The following is an 18,150-nucleotide window of genomic DNA, read 5'->3' as shown; positions in this document are numbered from 1 at the left end:
AGTGCCTAATATGTATTGGAAAATTGGCATACTACCCCAGCAAAGAGCTCCTAGTGCGGACACAGCTATACCCGCAACAATGAGTGAAACGAGCTATACTGGTAAAAGCACAGATTTGCTGGTATAACTGCATATGTACTCATGGCTTCTGATGCCACAGTTATGTCGGCCAAGGATCACATCCCAACTGATGTAGCTATGCCAGCAGATGTCTGTCGTGTAGACATAACTTTAGGCAGCCTCAGAGGAATCTACGTCGTCATTCTGTGAGGTGGCCGACAAGAACAGCACCAACAGCCCTTTTCATGTGATAAATGCCTAGTATGGTGAATCCAGTCTGAAACCAAGGCCACTACAGAACCTAATCACCTTTCCTATACAGTGGGGAGACAGGAGGCTGGTAGGGAGGCAGAGATATTTCCCTTACACAGAGCAGCGTTGAGGCCAGATCACCAAACATAACACAAGTGATTCTCTTTTCTCAGGACAGAGGATCAAGCTTAGGAATCATTCACAGCAAAGTCCACACAGAGAGAGAGGGAGGAGAAAAGGACGTGCCATTTTAAGATAGCTTATGAGAGTACTGTGTTTACAAATGCTACTGAGTGGGAGACAAGAACAGTGGATATGAAATCAACCAGCCCTTCTCACAATGCCAGATAGCAGAGCAAGGGAAGGGATGCTGTTTGCAAAAAATCAACTCTAGGTTTTAACTACCCTTTTGACAGTAAATCCACTGGCTTTCTAGTTACAGTTTAGAGGATATGGAGAGGATATTGTCCTCCCCAACATAAAAGGGAAACAGGGGAAGGATACATCAAATGGGATATACATCAAACCATTCTCTCTTATGGGTCATGAAAAAAATTGCACCCCATAATTTCTGGCATGTTACCAGGGGACTGTAATGCTCCAGGCCTCACCTGCTGTATGGGCTGAGGCTGTCCGGCTGCTACGATCGTTGTTACGGCTGTCGTCGGCTGCACCACCACTCCCTGTGGATGAGCTGTGTAAATCTGTTGCCCTTGGATATACTGAAGACCTGGCTGTGCGTAACTCTGAAACAAAGCAACAGAAACTGGGAAATCAGTTCCCTTATTGAAAATCTTTTGTTACTTCTGTGATCAAAGGTGGAACACAGAAACAGGGTAAAACTGGTTTATTTCAAGATGCAGTGGAGAGTGGAATATACTGTTTCTGTTGTACAACTGTTCTGGAGCAGGAATATGTATCAATGCATTTTTAAATTCATAAAATGTTTTACATAAATTTGACAGATCTTTGTTCTTCAAAGGAAACTTAAGTTTAAAAAAATATGTAAAATATTCTATTTCTTGGCATTAAGAACGGCCATTCTGTCAGTACTAGAAGAAAACTGCAAGGCTGAGCAAAATGGATGCATTTATGAACATGCTTAGGTCAAGGAACAGGTTCACCATGAATAGAACCTGCAATGCATTTTAAAGTAGATGGCATTTTGGAGCCTCCAACTGTTGGCAGTCATCTTGCTGAAAACAGATATCAATGTCTGCCATAAAGGGTACACATGTACTGCATGTATCTTGTCACTGAAGATCAATTATTATCCAAAGAAGGGACGTCTTGGATCTCTCTCCAGTATAAAATAGCTATTATGTTGAGCAAAACTCACTGCCAGTACTACTTCAGATACCACACATATAAACCTACGAAATACAAGTTTTCCACAGAATACTGATACTTAAAGGAATGACACCTTGTTCTTCCACTGGACAGAAGCTTTCGGACATTAAACCTCTTTAGCGGGATAACTGAACATAAGAATGACCAAACTGGCTCAGAACAATGGTCTGTCTAGCCCAGTTTCCTGTCTTAACAGTGGCCAGTGCTAGATGCTTCAGAGGGAATGAACAGAACAGGGCAATTATCGAGTGATTCATCCCTAATCATCTAGTCCCACCTTCTGGGACACCTAAAACATTGGGGTGCATCCCTGAGCTTCTTGGCTAATAGCCATTGATGGCCACATCCTCTATGAAGTTACCTAAATTTAAAAAAAATCCAGTTATAGTTTTTGCCTTCACAGCCACCCCTGGCAAAGAGTTCCACAGGCTGACTGTGCATTGTGCAAAGCAGTACTTCCTTATGTTTTTTTAAACCTGCTGCCTATCATCTTCATTGGGTGATCTTGGTTCCTGTGTTATATAAAGGGGTAAATAGCACTTCCTTATTCACGTCCTCCTCACCATTCATGATTTTATAAAGCTCTATCACTGAAAAGGGTCTAGGTATAATCTGTATCTGTAGACTGAGAAGACATAAGAACGGTCATACTGGGTCAGACCAAAGGTCCATCCAGCCCAGTATCCTGTCTGCTGACAGTGGCCAATGCCAGGTGCCCCAGAGGGAGTGAACCTAACAGGTAATCTCCTGCCATCCAGCTCCACCCTCTGACAAATTGAGGCTAGAGACACCATTCCTTACTCATCCTGGTTAATAGCCATTAATGGACTTAACCTCCAGGAATTTATCTAGTTCTCTTTTAAACCCTGTTATAGTCCTGGCCTCCATAACCTCCTCAGGCAAGGAATTCCACAGGTTGACTGTGTGAATAACTTCCTTTTATTTGTTTTAAATCTGCTGCCCATTAATTTCATTTGGTGGCCCCAATGTTCTTATATTATGGGAACAAGTAAATAATCTTTCCTTATCTACTTTCTCCACACCACTCATGATTTTATATACTTCTATCATATCCCCACTTAGTCTCCTCTTTTCCAAGCTGAAGAGTCCTAGCCTCTTTAATCTCTCCTCATATAGGACCTGTTCCAAACCCCTAATCATTTTAGTTGCCCTTCTCTGAACCTTTTCTAATGCCAGTATATTGTTTTTGAGATGGGGAGATCACATCTCTATGCAGTATTCAAGATGCAGGAGTACCACTGATTTATTTAAGGGCAATAAGATATTCTCCATCTTATTCTCTATCCTTTTTTTAATGATTCCTAACATCCAGTTTGCTTTTTTGACTACCGTGGCATACTGCGTGGACATCTTCAGAGAACTATCCACGATGACTCCAAGATCTCTTTCCTGATTACTTGTAGCTAAATTAGCCCCCATCATATTGTATTTATAGTTGGGGTTATTTTTTCCAATGTGTATTACTTTACATTTATCCACATTAAATTTCATTTGCCGTTTTGTTGTCCAATCACTTAGTTTTGTGAGATCTTTTTGAAGTTCTTCACAGTTTGCTTTTGTTTTAACTATCTTGAGCAGTTTAGTATCATCTGCAAACTTTGCCACCTCACTGTTTAACTCTTTCTCCAGATCATTTATGAATAAGTTGAATAGGATTGGTTCTAGGACTGACTCTTGGGTAACACCACTAGTTACCCCACTCCGTTCTGAAAATGTACCATTTATTCCTACCCTTTGTTCCTTGTCTTTTAACCAACTCTCAATCCATGAAAGGATCTTCCCTCTTATCCCATGACAACTAAATTTACGTAAAAGCCTTTGGTGAAGAACCTTGTCAAGGGCTTTCTGGAAATCTAAGTACAATACGTCCATTGGATCCCCCTTGCAACAGGGCAAGAGTCCCTCAGTAAAAAGACTCAGACATACTGTTACCAAGTAAAGTGTGAGCAAAATGTTCTGGGACAGAATATTAAAAAAAATTTAAAAAAAAAATCAAATATTCTGAAATCCTTCATTCTGCTGCAATAATCACCTTTAAGTAAATATTGTCCATTACAGCTCTAGGTGAAATCTGTACTTGTTAACTAAGAAGATGAACAACTGTTTCGAAAAGAAATAATGGACCAGTTCTGAATAAAACAAAGCTTCCTTAGACTTGAGTACTGTACATAGGCTGTATCCACAAGGGGTAATATGACCCACAGATATATAAACGGGGGAATCATAGAATAGTAGGACTGAAAGCAACCTCAAAAGGTCTTCTAGTCCAGTCCCCTGCGCTCAGTATAACACCTCTACTCCTATGCGTTGGAGCAGAGGTGCTATATTGCCTCTGTATTTGGCACTGATGCAACTACTACTGGAATACTGTATCCAGGTCTAGTATTTAGAATTCAGGAAGGATGATGATAAATTAGAGAGGATTCAGAGAAGAGTCATGTGAATCATTAAAGGATTGGAAAACATATCTTACAGTTATGGCTTCTGGGTTTGGGGGTTTATTGATTTCACTTTTGGGGATTTTTTTAAAGCAATTCTTGAGTTATCAGATGTACAAAAATCTGATTTTTTCAGGGATCTCTCTTTCTATATACTTTAATGTGTAATATATACAATTACAGTATCATATACTGTAATTAATAATCTCTTTGTAACATTCCTTAGCGGGCTTTAACACAGTACTGTTTCAAACTGCACAATGTTAAAGCACACTAGGGAATCTTTAGAAAGAACCAGCAAGGTCTAAATGGACCAATTAATGCTCAACAAATCTATGCACTTTAGAAATCACATCCATATAATCTGCATTACAGCTCTGTATAGACAAGCCCTTAGATATAAGTAACCACTTCCTGTCTTTCTTATGTTAATCCAGTAAACACCGATTTCATTTTTGAGAGAGAGAGAGAAAATGTGCGTGCGGGTTGGGGATGTTTATTAGTTAAAACCTAAAATCGGAAGCCCTACCCATAATAATAGACTCAAGGAGCTCAGTCTATCTAGTTTATCAAAGAGAAGGTTCAGGGGTGACCAGGGCCGGCTCCAGGCAGCAGCTTATCAAGCAGGTGTTTGGGGCAGCAACTCCAGGGAGAGGCGGCACTTTCACGTATTCGGCGGCGAGTCCCTCACTCCCGGTTGGAGCGAAGGACCTCCCGCTGAACTGCCGCAGATCGCAACTTTTTATTTTTTTGGGGGGGGGGGGGAGGCTGCTTAGGGCGGCCAAACCCCTGGAGCCAGCCCTGAGGTTGACTGATCATACTCTAAGTACCCACACACAAGGAATAAAAAATAGGTAAGAGGGCCCTTCGGTCTAGCAGACAAAGGTATAACAAGATCCAATAGCTGGAAGTTGAAGCTAGACAAATTTAGACTCAAAAAAGATGTACATCATTAACAATGAGTGTAATTAACCAACAGAACAATATACCAAGGTGCATTCTCCATCACTGTGAGTTTTAAAATCAAGATTGGATGTTTTTCTAAAAGTTATGCTCTAGTTCAAAGAGGAATTAAATCAGGGGAATCCTATGGCCTGTGTTATGCAGGAAGTCTGACCAAATGTTCACAATGGTCCTTTCTAGTCCCATAATCTCTCCCACCTCCCACTTCAACTAGTGACTGACCTCTCTGTTACCGAAATTCCTGTATTAAGCTCTCAGTTTTGGTTGCACATCAGCAGTAAATATTCTTTAAATAAGGGATGTGAACTGGCTATTTTTGTTAAGTTGGCATTACACAAAAATGATTCATGAAGAGTGAATGAATACACTTATGTCACCCTCAGATGCACTTGTGTGCCTTCATTATCACTATATTTTTCAATATTAAGCAATTAAGACTACTTTCTATTCATGTCTGAGGAGGTTAAAGTAGCTAAAAGCTAACGAATTCTCATCAGTGATTTGAAATATTGTGTGGATTTTACAGCTTGATAAACTGAGGTACAGAAATGCGAAGTGACTTGTTCAAGGCCAGTGATAAAGCAATAGAATAGAGAAGAGAATTTAGGACTCCTGGGTCCCAATCCCCTATATCTAATCACAATCCCTCCAGTAATGGTACTACACATCTATGTATTTAAAGTCTGTATCATAGCCTAGATATGACTGGGACAGACAAAAATTATGCTAGAATCAGCCCACGGCAATTACATGTGGAAAAGGAAGATTATGTGGAACTCAGCGAGCAACAACATAAAGCTGATAATTGAAGTCCTGTTTGTTTTTTATGCCTTCTCCCTTGAATTGATGATCAAGAAAGTGAGAGTGTTTTGTTCTTCTCTTACTGTGCATGCTCCTATTTGAATATTAAGATGCATGTTTGCTGATACGTATAGTAGAGGGATGCATTTTTATGCTCTTGGCGAGTTCTCCCTACCATCGTAACAGAGCCAACTTAATATCTTTATTGTATTTGGAAAATGCAAAAAATAGACCTGAGAGTGGATTTAGTGCTTCTAGAAGGAGCCAGACAGATACTAGCAAAATTGTCTGCAGAAAGTCTACAGCAGGGAAATCCATCTCCCAATGCTCAATACTGGCCTAATGGGACTACCTCTAGTGATGAATGTGTGTGTGTGTTGCAAGAGAAGGTTTCAGTCTCCATGGCCCAGTCAGTCCTGGTTGATCTGTTGAGAATGCCAACACGGAACAAATTAGTGGTGGGCATGTTTTTTGTGATGGACATCTGCCCACGAGGAATTGACTAGTCAAATCATTTCACACAGCCCACCAAACGGTGGTAAATACCAACATCAAATGGTGATAATCACTGATCTGTGCTGAATTCAAATCAGGGACCTAAAAATGAAGGAACATTTGTCCTATTAGCAATATTCAGAGACATGCAGTTACCCCATGTGCTGCATTTGAAGGAAATCTGAATCAGCAACACAGTTGTTACCTAGGATCAAATAGCAGAATTTTTATTAATAGGCAGGAGTCGTCCAAGCTTGATTTTTCAGAGTGCCAGACTGAGTTTAACCAAATTGGTTAGGGAATCGAAAGAGAGTGAGTATGGAATATTACATTTTTCGTAGTCATTTCAAGATCTGGTTTCAAACAAAACCCCTAACACCACTGATGGATTGCAGTAAATTGCACAGCATCAGTATCATGGAGTTCTAGCATCATCATAATCTACTCTCTCAACTCTCAATTCAGGTCAGCAGAATCCCTGAAGGGACAGATTTCATTGTATGTTATCCCAACACTGTCTTCTACTTCAGAATTGCAGTAACTCTCTAGGGTGCACAGGTACTGCATTCCATATACTTTACAGAGAACCTTAGAGCCCCGACCATGTTTCTAAAAATCCACTCACGGTTTAGGAATGTTAAATGACTGCACACCTGCATTTTTTACTGCCTCCGGCCTGGTCTACACTACGCGTTTATACCGATTTTAGCAGCGTTAAACCAATTTAACGCTGCACCTGTCCACACAACAAGGTCCTTTATATCGATACAAAGGGCTCTTTAAACCGGTTTCTGTACTCCTCCCCGATGAGAGGAGTAGTGCTGAAATCGGTATTACCATATTGGATTAGGGTTAGTGTGGCCGCAAATCGACAGTATTAGCCCCCGGGCGCTATCCCACAGTGCACCACTGTGACCACTCTGGAAAGCAATCCGAACTCTGATGCACTGGCCAGGTAGACAGGAAAAGCCCAGCGAAATTTTAAATTGCATTTCCTGTTTGCCCAGTGTGGAGCTCTGATCAGCGCGGGTGGCAATGCAGTCCCAAATTCAAAAAGAGCTCCAGCATGGATTGAACGGGAGATACTGGATCTGATCGCTATATGGGGAGACAACTCTGTTCTATCACAGCTCCGTTACAGAAGACGAAATGCCAAAGCATTTGAAAAAAAATCTCCAGACTCTGATACAAAGTCCACAGCACAGTGCTGTGTGACAAGCGTAACGGAAAGCCAAAGAATCAAATGGACACTCATGGAGGGAGGGAGGGGGTACTGAGGACTCCAGCTATCCCACAGTCCCCGCAGTCTCCGAAAAGCATTTGCATTCTTGGCTGAGCTCCCAATGCCTGTAGGGTTAAACACATTGTCCGGGGTGGTTTAGGGTATATCTCGTTAACTTACTCCCCCTCACCTCCCTGTGAAAGAAAAGGGAAAAAAAATTATTTCTTGACTTTTTTCAATGTCACTGTATGTCTACTGCATGCTGCTGGTAGACACGGTGCTGGGGCAATGAACAGTAGCATCCTCTCCCCTCCCTTCCCCGGTGGCAGACGGTACAGTGCAGAAGGACTGACAGCCGTCATCATCAGCCTGTGAGTGCTCCTGGCTGGCCTCAGGTGAGGTCGGCCGGGGGCGCCTGGGTAAAAATAAGAATGACTCCCAGTTATTCCCGGCAGATGGTACAGAACAGCTGGTAACTGTCCTCATCTTAGCAACTGGGGGTTGAGTTCCATCAGCTCCCACCCCTTTCATGTCTAAAGAAAAGATTCTGCACTGCCTGGACTATCATAGCAGCGGGATGCTGGGCTCCTCTCCTCTACACCGTTTAATGTCCTGCCTGGACTATTATAGCAGCTGGAGGCTGCCTCCCCCTCATTTTATCTCACTAACAAGTCAGTGTTTCTTATTCCTGCATTCTTTATTACTTCATCACACAAATGGGGGACCCTGCAACGGTAGCCCAGAAGGGTTGGGGGAGGAGGGAAGCAATGGGTGGGGTTGTTGCAGGGACATCCCCTAGAATGGCATGCAGCTCATCATTTCTGTGGGATCTGACACGGAGCGGCTCTGCTCTCTGGTTCTCTAGTACACCTGCCCTATATTCTAGGCAGGACTGACTATTTTTAGATACAACATAAAGGAGGGAATGCCCCGGGGATCATTCCCATTTTTGTCTTTTCACCCCCAGCCGACCTCAGCGAAGGTCAGCCAGGAGCACCCATGACAGCAGCAGACGGTACAGAACGACTGATAACCGTCATCTCATTGCCAATTTACAACGGCACAGCAGACGGTACAGAACAACTGATAACCGTCTCTGCTACCTTGCAAAGGCAAATGAATGCTGCTGTGCAGCGCTGCAGTACCGCCTCTGTCAGCGGCATACAGTACACGTACGGTGAGTGACAAAAGGCAAAACAGGATCCATGGATGCCATGCTATGGCGTCTACCAGCGCAATCCAGGGAAAAAGGGTGCAAAATGATTGTCTGCCGTTGCTTTCACGGAGGAAGGAATGAGTGACGACATTTACCCAGAATCACCTGCGACACTGTTTTTGAACCATCATGCATTGGGATCTCAACCCAGAATTCCAATGGGCGGGGGAGACTGTGGGAACTATGGGATAGCTACGGGATAGCTACCCACAGTGCAACACTCCAGAAATCTATGCTAGCCTTGGTACATGGACGCACACCACCGATTTATTGTGCTTTGTGTGGCCGCGTGCACTTGACTTTATACAATCTGTTTTACAAAACCGGTTTATGTAAAATGGGAATAATCCTGTAGTGCAGACGTACCCTCTATAACATACTATGTAAGAGTATAATCCCTTGCCCAGAAGCATCTGTTCACAAAAACAGACATTAACAACAGAAAAAGTAATGGATAAAACATATATAGAGTAGGAAAAATCTCTCTCCAACTGCTAAGCACGCAGTCCCAGTGACTAAGAAATTCTTCACTGTGCACATTAAAGAAAAAAAACAATCTTAATAAATTAGAAGAGTCTGCTTCACTCAGACCCCACAAGGCAGGCTCACATGATTAAACTGCCTCAATGCTCCAGACTCATCAGATACTAGAGCTAGAAGTGTTAACTGTAGAAAAAGATTGCTAGCTGAAAGACAAGTAACTCCTTTCATTGTCTGGTGCTTATCAACAAGCTGAGTTTGAAGGGTTCATTATGCATTTTCTAATAGAGAGTTACCTGTACAATTGGTGGAGTCGTCTGAGAATAAGGTGATGTCACACCATAAACAGTCTGACACGTATGTCCTGGGTAATATATGGTTGGCTGAGACTGAGCCGGAGAGTACTGCTGTTGCACAGCTACAGTCTGCTGACTGGAATCCCATACTCCATAACTCTGCCCCTGCACTGGACCCGGGGCAGGCAGTGGCAAGATAGCTACATTAGGTTCCTGATGGACCACGGTGTCACTTTGTGCTACGTATTGAGGAGCAGAAACCTCCATCGTTGTTGCTACATGTTGTACTACTGGTACCGGCTGAGGAGTACTCATGGGTGGTTCGACTGTGTGCCCAACCAAAGTCTGGGGATGCTCATAGGCTGCAGGAGAGCACATGGGATCCAGGCTTGGCGTGGGTAGTAGCACCTTCCCAGCATTGGGATTGCTGGGATCCACATAAGCCTGCATGGGATAGCCAGGGGGATAGCCAATAAAGCTGTGGTGGGGTGCGCTGTAGCCCATGGAATCGTATGGAAGTGGGGAAGTCATTCCTAGGTTCTGTAGTTGCTGCTGTTGTTTCTGAGCCTCCCGCTGAGCTACTTCCTGTTCGAACAGCTTCCTGCGTTCTTCTGTGGACAGCTTGTTGCGATCCTTGAGCCGCACTTTCTTCTTAGAAGAAGCGGGTGTGTCATACCTGAAAAAGAGAACCACTTCATAACTTCTGCCCCAGAGTTACACAGATTATAGGGGCACCCTCGGATGCTATTTATAGATAAAGGCCAATCAATAAATGCATTAAAAACCAAATGGAGAGGGAAGATAGGAGTCATAACTGAACATTTATCGCTCCAAATTGAACCTTGGAACATGTTTCTTTGCTCTAGAGTGAATTTTAAAATTCTTTTAAAGAAAAGATTGCCTGAAATAGACTGCAAAAGAAGAACAACTCACTAGGTTTGGACATTTTCTCCATTTCATACAGACTCATATTCTCTGCACGTGTGCGCAAGGCATTCTCACACACACACACGTGTAAAGCATTTACTTTTCTAAAAAGCCCATTCAAAATAATGCAAAAGAAGATCTTGTTCATATTATCACAGGCAGATCTAATCCTGAAACTTAACCTTTTGGTGGAGGAAAGAAAACCATACTACTGGAAGAACCCCAAACGAAGTATCCAGTACCACACCAGATTTAAAAAATCCAGTGAAAGTTTATTCAGACCAGCAGACAGCTATAGTTTACATGTTCCCTTTCTGGGCTCCCTCAAGCTGTATTTGCATAAGCAAACGTTAACATAACTTGTTAAACGTGGGGTAAATGTAACATACTATCCAATAATAGAGGCAATCCCAAAAATTTTCATAGCATGGTCCACGTCTTAAATTAGTTGGTTCCCTCTCTTCCCATTAACATAAATCTCTGTGGTCAGTACAGTAATGGCCTTTTGGAAAAATATTAGGAAAAGAATACTTCTAGGGTTTTTAATACACTTTTAGCACCTGGAACATGAAGAAGCCAGAACCTTGGATTAGCCAGTCTTTTGCGAGCCAACAGCGGTTTGGACAACAGCTGGGTAGCCTCTGCCATGTTGCAATATAATGTATAAGCAAAAGGAGTTTGGGCAAATGATATTTCCAGTGGGAACCTAAACCTTAGAATTCCCTAACTATTGTATGTTTACAATGGCAAGTCTTAATTGTGAATTAAGACATTGACATTGAGTAGCATCCAAAAATACTGAGGAACCTCATGTCACTGTTCTCCCACTCCTGTAATGTTCATTCCCTTGGAGGATTTCCCTCTTCACAGCTGTATCATGGCTCTGGGTCTGTCAGAGCATTTAAGGATTTTAGCAAAGCAACACAGGTAATTATGCTGTCTCTGTGTAAGATACATTTTATGTGCCTTTATGCCCTCAAGTTCAAGCAATGCAACCCAAGAGAAATTGTGCTGGATAATTTAAATATATCTATTGCATTATAACTTTTCCTAGTGGTCAACATGATAGCAGATAACATTAAACTGATATTTCCTTATAGTTGCCTTTTCATAGGCTTATAGATTTCTCAAAATATATCTGTTTTGGCTGATATTTTCCATGCTTCATGACTCTCAATTTTTTTGATAAAGGGAATGAAATATATTCATTGATCTGGAGCTACGCAAGGGTGAAAAACATTCAAACGTTTCTGGCACAAGAAGATTAAGACTTCTTTGCATGCATAACTCAATAATTGACATTCAACCACTGAGACCTTTTGGAACCTTTTAATTATTTCTGAATACTAGTCTCCATCTTAATTTGCAAATGTTATTTAAGAACAATGGAATTATAAACAATCGACTTCCATTTAGAGTTGTGCTATTTACTGGACCACAGATCTGCCTAAAAAAAAATGTGGTTTGACTTTTTCCATTTATTTATTTATTTATTTAAATAGGAGTAATATTTTTTCTTCCTGAAACACAAAACTGCTGACAAGATTTTCTAAGGGTAAAAAAAAAGATAGCTTAGGTCAGACACAAAGCATGGAAAATTAAAGATGAAAAGGTGGATATTTTTGAAAGTTATGAGTGCATGAAAACAGGGGTTACAAGTGAAAATGCTTTACACCATTAACTATAGTGGGTTCTACAAAGCAGCCAATATATTCATATATACATCAATTTTTTATTCACGCATCCAGTTTGCTGGATATTGCTACAAGTACATTAGTTAAGATGCCCTTTTGTTTCTTCAGTCCAGTTCAAATACTTGTATTTATGTGAATCTTGTTGGTAGTGAGAATCCAATTTAAATAATTAAACGAAAAAGTCAGTATTTTTCTGCACTTATGCAAAGAACTTGTATTAAGAGCCAACTCACACAAGGGAATAAATACAAAAAAAGGCAAGTGATTCAGTCATGACGTTAAGTGTGTGTCATAATAGTTCCTCCATTCATCCAAGGGCCCATCTCCTCTCGGAGAATCTCCACTCCAGAGAAGCAGCAAGGGCAAGGAAGTGTGCCAAGGGCATGCCAGCATACCTCCGAATCCTCCAGTGTTCTGAGAACATCTTTGGAGTTCTCCACCGCTTTGACTTCATCTGTTCCGCTCACCTCCACTATAAGGATTTCATACAGTTTTTTGGAATAAAGTACTATCCAAAGTGCCCTAGCTGCAGACTGATTGGCCCATATTACAAGATGGGGTCAGATTAATGATTATTAGGATGCCTCTAAGGGCAGTCATCCCCTCATTCTCCAAGCTTCATTTTTGCCATGCTACATTTTGCATATTTTCCTCCTACACAAAGTCACTGTTTACACAGCGAGGGTGCATCTGGGAAGAACATGCAAAGAAAGGGCTTCCTGATCTCTATCACCAGAGACCACTCAGGCTCAATCATTTGCTAGTGAGTATTTTCTGTTTTTCTAATCTTCCCCTTGCTATAACGAGAACTTTTCTGCCACGAAGTTTACCTTGTCTCATGTTTCCTGTGCTTTTTGCCGTTTTTCTCTCTCTTAATATATGTTAGTAATTTCATCCAGCTCTACTTCTGCCTACAGTCATTTGTTTGGTTTCTGTTCTGCAAATGGATATTTTTTGTGGATTTATACTCCAATTTTTATGCTGGCCTTTCAAACGTGCTTAATAGAGAATAACATGAGGACAACGGAATGCTGTGTTATTTGAAAAATGTGACTTTTTTGTAATCAATTATTCTCTCTCAGCTTTTCTGAAGTCCATATAGCAGACCTTGACTGGCTCAGTACTGGCTTTAACAAGGATGTGTGTTGCATTTTAGATAGTCAGAACAAGAGTTCTGTCTTGCCCCCAGGAATCCCATATACTTAATGTGATTAACGTTTACTAACTCCACTAATCTCTGCTGCCTTTCATCATCTCTAAGGATAGTTTATTCAGAATTATCGACTCCTTGTTTTCTGGGACCAGCTCGACCCACTCTGCTTCATTTGTCCAACCCGCTCCACCAGTTGTCACATTCGTCTCTCCAGTCGTCAGCACTGGCTCACAATGAACATGCAGTATCCTGGCTCTCTGAGCAGGTGCCATTTTGTTTCCTTTAGACTCTACACAATTCCACACGCTCATACAGCACTTGAAAAATAACCATCCAGATGACATGAGTTGCTAGACTGGGCAGTTTAAGGGTCCACATGAAAACAAAATGATATTCAGTAGTGTGATTTGACATTGGTAACGTACAGATATGGCTCATGCTCAATACTTGGGACATACTTTTAGCCATTTGTTATATTTAACAGGACTTCTCTCCCTCCATACACGGCGGTGTTTGCTAATCCTGCAGAAGGATTATACATTATATTAAATGTGGACCATAACTATTAAATTTCAGTAGGTTCCCACACTGTTCCCAACCAACTTTCTGTATGTCAATTTCTCCTCTTATTGTCCACTATTCCATTTACTTCCATCAAGTGGTATTAATGACATCAGAATAATAAAAATGTGCACATATTCTGACTTTAACGTTGTAAGCAGTTTAATGGCAGGCACACAGAAGTGGTTGGACCACAGGCCTAGAAGCCAGAAGGTTCTCAAATTCTAATCCTACCTTCCTGCATGGTCTGTGACAAGTCCCTCTTGGACTGGGGGTTGAAGCTCACTCAGCAGATCTGAGTCCAATACCTAGTTCTGTCAGACTTCCTGGGTGATCTTGGCCAAGTCACGAACTCTCTTTCTCTCAGTTTCCCATCTGAAAAATGGGGATACTACCTCTTTCCTCCCAACCTTTGTCCATCTTGTCTATTTAGACAGGGACTGTCTCTTACTCTGTGTATGTACTGCAACTAGCACAATGGACCCCCGGATCTTGGTTAGGGCCTCTTGCTACTAATGTAATACAAACCAAAATGAAATCACTTCCGAATTGTTTTTGTGCATTGTCAGTTTCACTGTTTCCCATAGGTAATTAGCCAGTTCTCCCCTTTGTCTGGATGTTTCACAGAAAGTATTTTTAAAATAGATAGTTTGATTTAAAAAAACACAAAAATTTGCAAAGGGTCTCAGGGACAGGTGTAGTAACTGAAGCTACTTTAAACTAATTAAAAAAATTAATTAGATTTCAAGGTGAGGGCATCTCTAACCTCTTATTTAAAGTTTGCCTATATGTAATATGAAGATACTGCTTACCTACCTCATAGGATATTTTTAAAGGGCTAATTAAAGTTCTTTTCAGATTATCTAAAGACAAGAAGTGATATACAAGTAGTATACAAGACGGAAACAGCAGCACTTCACTAACCTCTCACGTGCTGGCAAAGCTAAGCTGTGAAGAAACTGTGCAGGGGAGATGGCCAACAGATTGCTCAGGAAGAACCACCATCATGTGGCGCCATTTTAATTGTTTTTATAGGTTTCTAAAAGTCACTTTACCTGAGCAAATGCAGCCTGATGAAACTGTTTGTGGAGAAAGGGGAAGGAAGGGTAATGGGAGAGAAATAGCTGCCTGATGATACATGTCCTTCGGTTATTTTTTTGCTGGATAGCCACTGAATAATTTCAATTTTTTATATATAAAAAGGTGCTTTTGAGGATTTTCTATGTATCCAGGGAAGTTATTTCTTTTTTGGCTTTGCACTTTTATTATCTGCAGTGTGCAGGCAGGTCCTAGTGCAAAGTAATTTAAAATTAAATAGAGTATTTCCTGGATAGGCTAAGGGGAAGTCTTCAGAGTCCAGGTTGGTACCCTCTGACTTCCCCTCTAAACTTTCCCTCTTTCACGGTCATTTCTGAATGAGAACTGGATACGGCTTCCATCACCAAAACACCACCAGCATAATTCATTCCCAAGCAGCACTGAGAAGTTGATGGGAGGCACTAAGGGTATTTGCAATGGTCTGTTCAGCTCTTCTCAGTTGTAGCTACACAACTCCAAGCTACCCTAGCTGAAGTGGACTACATTTGAAGCAGTCATCTAGAAATGAAAGACTTGCTTCCATGTCCATTATCAATAACCACACAATATATTCATTTAATAGAAAATTTCCTTTTTCCTATTTATTTTCAGAAGGTCACAAAAAAATCAACTTTGGCAACTTTAGTTTGAAAAGGCTAAATAAACTCAACTTTTCCCCTGCTGGACTGACATGGGATCATCAGAACCTTCAGCATGAGCATCCTTGATGGAAATGGTACAGTAAGACAACTTGCCTGTCATCTGGCCTCTTGGCTCCTCGCTCATAGGCCGAAGATGGTGGGGACAATGACTCTCTCCGTTTCTTCTTCTCTTTACTCTGGCTCTGCCTCTCAGGGTCTCTCTCTCTGCTCTGGTTTGGATTCTTTGGGGTAGCAGTTTGATCCCTATGACCAACTGCTTCCCTCCCCCGGTCTCCTGTTAACCAAGATGGATAAAAGGAAATAGTCTTTAGATTTCAGTAGGTTTCTCCTTTCACCTTTGCTGCTGTTGTAGTACGTGTATTTTTTGGCCCAATCACTCAAATGAAATGCAGGATGCCCCCTATTAGCACTACATTGTAGTTATGGCCGAGACAATACTTTCTTTTTAACACTCTATTTTTAGTGACTTCTCTCTTTCCTGGGACGTTACGTAACAGATCGAAATTTATCATGCTTATTCTTAGACCCCACGGGAATTCCCCCCTCCTCCTCCAACTGAATTTGAAAAAAATTTAATCAGAGTGAAAAATGAGGTCTTCACACCTTAATATAGGTTATTAGATGCATTTTTGCACTTGAAAAGTTTGGATATAAAAAACTTGGCATGCACATAGTCTTCAACACTGATTACATATTTTATTAGACTTGAAAAGCATCTGGCCTAGAACTCTAGGAGTTTTTAACAAGGGGAAGCACGTAGTGTGTGTGGTAAAACTTGAATTTTGTCTCCAGATAATCAGCCCAGGTGATGAAGCGCACTGGCGGAGTGTGACTTTGTATCAATCACTAGGGGCACGTTTTGACACTACGGCCTCTTTCATGTACAGTCTGAACATAATTGCTTCCGTAAAACCCTTTAAAACAAGAAATAGGTCCTAATCAGTGTTTAGACATGTTGACACAACACAATATATTTCTTCAAATTTTTGGCACTTTATCTTTCACACTACTGTCATTTTTCACAATTGATCTGTGCACCCCGAATTTGCAGCACTGACATGTTACTATACCTATCAAGGAACTGTCACAATTATAAGACACTTGCAGTGAGACAGGTCATGATATTTTGCACTGTTATCAGTGATTCTTCAATAGTGATCTCCAGAGCATATGCTGTCTGTCTGCAAAATAGTGTCACACTGATGAAGCACTTGTCAGTCTGCAAGGAGTGATGCCTTCTGCTACCTGTAAGCACAGTCTAGGATGCTTTTCATAAAGGCCAGAGATTTTTCAAACCCCAACACTTACTTATATCCTGATTCCTATCTTAGTCAAGGGTGGGTGGGGAAAGAGGAATTAAGCACAAACAAAATTACAGAGGTACCAAACATGCAGAAGGAAAGAACGGCCAAGTGACCTGGAGAGGAAGGACAGCAGGAAACAGGGACATTTGGCCCCATAAAATAAGAGCCTTCTACAAGCTGTGAAGAAATTTTATAGAATCAGAATTTAAGACTATTGAAGCCCATCTGATAATTTCTACACCTAGCCTACAACTTCTCTCTGAGCTATGAACGAACGACATGGATACAATCTGCAGATTTCATAATCAGTTACACCTATCACATTAAGAGAATTTCTTTATTTTATTTAAATTTATATTTATTTTTAATTCATTTAAATTTATTTATCATTTAATTTTTTTTATATTTCTTTAACAGTATCCTATTTCTTTTTATCTCATTAATAGTGTCTTAATATTAATGTCACCTGTACGGCTGCCAAATGGAAAGGCATAGAAAGGGAAAAGAAGTGAAGGTGCTCCAAAAGAAGAGCTTGATTTTAAAAAATGTCCCACTTCTGAAAGCCACAGCATTATACCACAAGAGAACTCTGAAGTGAATGTATTGTCACAGTATGAGTGCACATATAACATACCATGGTGTTGTACTGTATTAATAGTTCATTCCTTGAGTGCTCATATCTGAATCATTGCAAAGCTGAAAATTTGCAAGGACTTGGGTTGTGCAAATGTCTAATATATCCAACACATCTCAAGAACGCCATTAATTCTTCAGGGTGCAGCAGAGTATTTTCCGTCGCTAGCACAATTCAATTAATTTGTCAAAGGTCATCCAATCAATATAAAACTAGCATGAATTGCTGTTTGTGAAGAGCAGCAGAGTTGCTCTTTCTGCAGTGCTTGAGAACAACCTCTTTAGCGCCAATCTTTTTTACATCAGGAAAAATAAATAAATAAATAACAGGCCCTTAAGTCCCTGCAAATGGGCAACATAAAGCCCCCTCTGTCCATGTACCGAGAAGCCTCTGTACATCCCACTCCAAATTTCCTTACTGTTATCGGATTATGTATTAGCTGTAGAGAGGAACAGTGGCCTCATGGTTAAGACACTGGGCTGAGATTCAGGAGATGGGCGTTAAATTCTTAGCTCTACCATAGACTAAGTGACTTTGAGCAAGT

The 18,150-nt window shown here is 41.1% G+C and overlaps 1 protein-coding gene across 9 annotated transcripts in view; it reads right to left on the bottom strand.

The window, feature by feature from the left end:
* The window catches only part of SETD2 (SET domain containing 2, histone lysine methyltransferase), a 151,147-nt gene that overhangs the window by 44,442 nt on the left and 88,555 nt on the right, over positions 1–18,150 (bottom strand). For all 9 annotated transcript variants that reach the window (XM_030549822.1, XM_030549825.1, XM_030549823.1 and 6 more), the window contains 3 exons: positions 15,762–15,942; positions 9,595–10,270; positions 924–1,058 (listed from right to left, as the gene is read on the bottom strand). In XM_030549822.1, the coding sequence (XP_030405682.1) occupies positions 924–1,058; positions 9,595–10,270; positions 15,762–15,942 (992 nt within the window). The remainder of the gene's footprint in view (positions 1–923; positions 1,059–9,594; positions 10,271–15,761; positions 15,943–18,150) is intronic.

The sequence above is a fragment of the Gopherus evgoodei genome, chromosome 2 (genome assembly GCF_007399415.2).
Source record: "Gopherus evgoodei ecotype Sinaloan lineage chromosome 2, rGopEvg1_v1.p, whole genome shotgun sequence".
In the NCBI taxonomy this organism is placed as follows: Eukaryota; Metazoa; Chordata; order Testudines; family Testudinidae; genus Gopherus; species Gopherus evgoodei.
The sequence above is the reverse complement of the archived record's forward strand: the minus strand, read 5'-3'. Positions and strand labels throughout refer to the sequence as shown.